The sequence below is a fragment of the Chaetura pelagica genome, unplaced genomic scaffold, assembly GCF_000747805.2.
Source record: "Chaetura pelagica isolate M959 unplaced genomic scaffold, ChaPel_1.0 scaffold69, whole genome shotgun sequence".
Classification (NCBI taxonomy): domain Eukaryota; kingdom Metazoa; phylum Chordata; class Aves; order Apodiformes; family Apodidae; genus Chaetura; species Chaetura pelagica.
Window position 1 is genome coordinate 1,440,590 of NW_009970724.1, and position 3,117 is coordinate 1,443,706.

At 50.1% G+C, this 3,117-nt stretch overlaps 1 protein-coding gene across 1 annotated transcript; it reads left to right on the forward strand.

Moving 5' to 3' along the window:
* The first annotated feature begins 395 nt into the window (after window positions 1-395).
* On the forward strand, window positions 396-2,912 carry TMEM53 (transmembrane protein 53). Its single transcript, XM_010006709.1, has 2 exons — window positions 396-485; window positions 2,250-2,912. The coding sequence occupies exon 2, from the start codon at window positions 2,286-2,288 to the stop codon at window positions 2,910-2,912; it is 627 nt and encodes a 208-aa protein (XP_010005011.1). The 5' UTR covers window positions 396-485; window positions 2,250-2,285.
* The last annotated feature ends 205 nt before the right edge of the window (window positions 2,913-3,117 follow it).

Consider the following 3,117-nt stretch of genomic DNA (forward strand, 5'->3'; position numbering starts at 1 on the left):
GGTGTCCGGCAGCCCCGGAGGGGCGGGCAGTGCTCTCCCCTTCCCCTCCTGAAAGCGGGCAGCACGTTCTGGTGCCTCCCCAGCCCAGGCAGGAGGGGTTACTGCCCCGCTGCGATCTGCGCGCTGCTGCTTTCATGTCAGGGGAGAGGTTTGGGAAGAGGCTGCAGGGACTGAAACTGTGCTGTCCTATTGAGCACCTCCATGGAGTGAAACTGGCAAGAGGCAGGTGTTTGCAGCTGCCTGAGAAATGAAGCCAGTACCTGCTTCACCATTGCCTGTGAACTTTATTCACCAGGCACGTTGGCATCACACTCTGATTCTGATAGACCTGAGGACAGTTCTTTTAAATCTTGTGATTTGTTCCAGAGAGCAGCACAGAAGAGGGAGGGGGGCATGCAGATGGCCAGCCCGTGGTGATCCTTCTAGGTTGGGCAGGCTGCCAGGATAAATATCTGGCCAAATACAGTGCAATCTACAGTCAGAAGGTGAGTGGCTGATTTATATTTTCATGCAACTGTCATGTGGCTCTCTGAGAAACTGCTGCTTTTCTGCATGTTGCTAAAATAGCTCTAAAGTCTCTCTCAGTCTGGAGAGTCATTGCTGACTTCTCTTGTCATTGAAAGCTCCTTGTGCCTCGGAGCAGCATTAGATAACAGCTGCTGATGTCATCTCTGTGCCCACACCTGAGACGGAAATACTTCCTTGGATAAGCAGCTGCTGTTGTGTAAATCACGAGTGTGTTAAGGCTTTTAAAGCTGTGAGATTGTTCAGGATTGACATGGAGTGCATTAGCTTTTCCAAACAGGTAAATGTGCAGGGACAGACAATGCATTTACTGCTTGCTAATAGGCCAGAGCACAGGCCTGGTGAGGCCAGGCTGGGGAATGTTGCTCCTTCCTTCCCCTGAAGATGTTTCATCTAAATGTAATCCAAATTAATTTTATTCTGTCTGTGAAACAGGCTTCCTGTGAAAGACCTGATCACTAGGAATGGTATGTGTTTGGACTAGAGAGGTCTGTCTGCAAGTTCCCTAAGTGATGGCACTTTCCTTTCCAATACTGTGTCTTACTTGAATGACCCAGCTTGTAGTATGGGGACCCAGTGACATTTTTAGACTTTTGTGTGTGTGTCTGTCAGGATACAAGGATCTTGCAATTCAAATCTGTTTCAGCCCTAGATGGCCAAGTTTGTAGGTTAACAAGTTAATTGTTAATATATAATCCAGTGCAAGAGTCATGAAGTGGCTTGTTCTAGTGAAGAATTAATGAGGTAACTTGTGACTAGGAGATGCTGCTGGGCAGAGGAGGAGCAGGTTCCCTGGCAGGGTGCCAGCTGTACCTTTCTATCAGAAAGATAAGAGTAATGGGAAAGTAGAGAGAGTTTTCGTAGCTCCCTCATGAGGACGTGGATGCAACCATGGGCAGAGGGTGTAGAAGGCCTGAATAACTCGACATCCTCTTCCTCCTTGTTCACTATTTCAGGGAACTCTGGGTGGGAGGATTGTCTTGGTGGCTTTGCCATGTGTTTGTCAGTGTGAGTGAGTTTAGATGGCAGTAAAGATCTAAAGCATTTATAAATGTAGTTCCATGTGCTCTGTTTAGAAACTCCTCCCATGTCCTGCTTCCCAATCTACGCCCCAGTGTAAGGCCTTAACTGTAAAGGCCATTGCTCAGGCATTTCTGAACCAGTGCTCTTCATTTGCACAGCTGGTGTGTTTCAGAAAGGATTATGAAAATTATGTTGATCGGGGTTGAGTCTTAGAGACAGCTGGGAACATGTAGGACCAAGGACAGGAAGAAGTTCCTCTGCCTGATGCTTATTTCAATGTCGTGAACTAGACACATACCAGAGCAGGCCCTTCTCATCAAAATGGCTGATACTGACACCTTGTGAATCAAGGAGGTCATTTTCTCTTCCTGGATGAAGACAAGCACTCTTAAAAGCTTGGGTGGCAGTGTCCCCGGGGGCTGTGCCAGTTAGCACCAGATTTGAAAGGCTCTCAGATGTCATCAAATCCAGGTCCCTGCTACTGCAGAAACCTGTTTGTAATTCTGTGTGCTGATAGGATCAAAATAATCCTATTTTGTATTGGTGCCTTGCTATGGACAGTGAGAACTTTCTTCTGGCCTTGTCTGTGGTTTGTGTTGGGAACCTGTTCCAGGTTGTCACGTTCTTTGTGCTGATGTTTTCCTGCTCCACGTGTTTTATGGCACAGCCTGAATGTGTCGGGGCCTCTCTGTTTCTCCTAGGGCTGCACCGTCATCCGCTACTCAGCTCCATGGAGGATGATCTTCTTCTCTGAGAGCTTTGGAATCAGATCCCTCCAGACCCCAGCCAGGCGGCTCCTGGAGCTGCTTTTTGACTACAGCATTGAAGACAGACCAGTTCTTTTCCACGTGTTCAGCAACGGCGGGGTCATGCTGTACCGCTACGTACTTGAGGCTCTCCACACTCACAAGCCGTTTCAGAACCTCAAAGTAGCAGGCACCATTTTCGACAGCGCCCCTGGCAGAAGAAACCTGAGAGGAGCCCTGCGTGCCTTGGCGACCATCCTGGCGTCCACCAACGTGCTGCTCAAGTATTTCCTGCTGGTGGCGTTTGCCACGGCGGCCGTGGTGCTGCGCATCGCCCTGTACCCGCTGACGCGCTTCCTCCACGAGAACCACTACGACGTGCTGCTGCGGGCGCCCTCCCGCTGGCCCGAGCTCTACCTCTACTCCCAGGCTGATGCCATCATCAAGGCCAGTGACGTGAAGCAGATGGCTGATGCCCGGCAGCAGCTCGGGGTCTCTGTGAAAGCTGTGGACTTCTTGGACTCCCCTCACGTCAGCCACATGCGGGCCTATCCCACCCATTACTGCAACCTCTGCTCCGCTTTCCTCTCTGACTGTGTTGGGGGCTCAGCTCCCTAGGGGTTTAATCGCCTCCAGTGTTTGCCTCTGCTTTGCTCAGCTTCTGTGGGAAATACTTCTTGTGTCTTTGAAGGGAGAAAAGCAGAGACTTCTCAGCTTTTATTTTTTCTCTCCCCTCCCACCCCAGTCTGGGAGTCTGAGAGCCCGCAGGCCGGCCTCTGGGCCAGCCACGTTATAGCAGAAAGTAGATAAGAATTAATTTAAA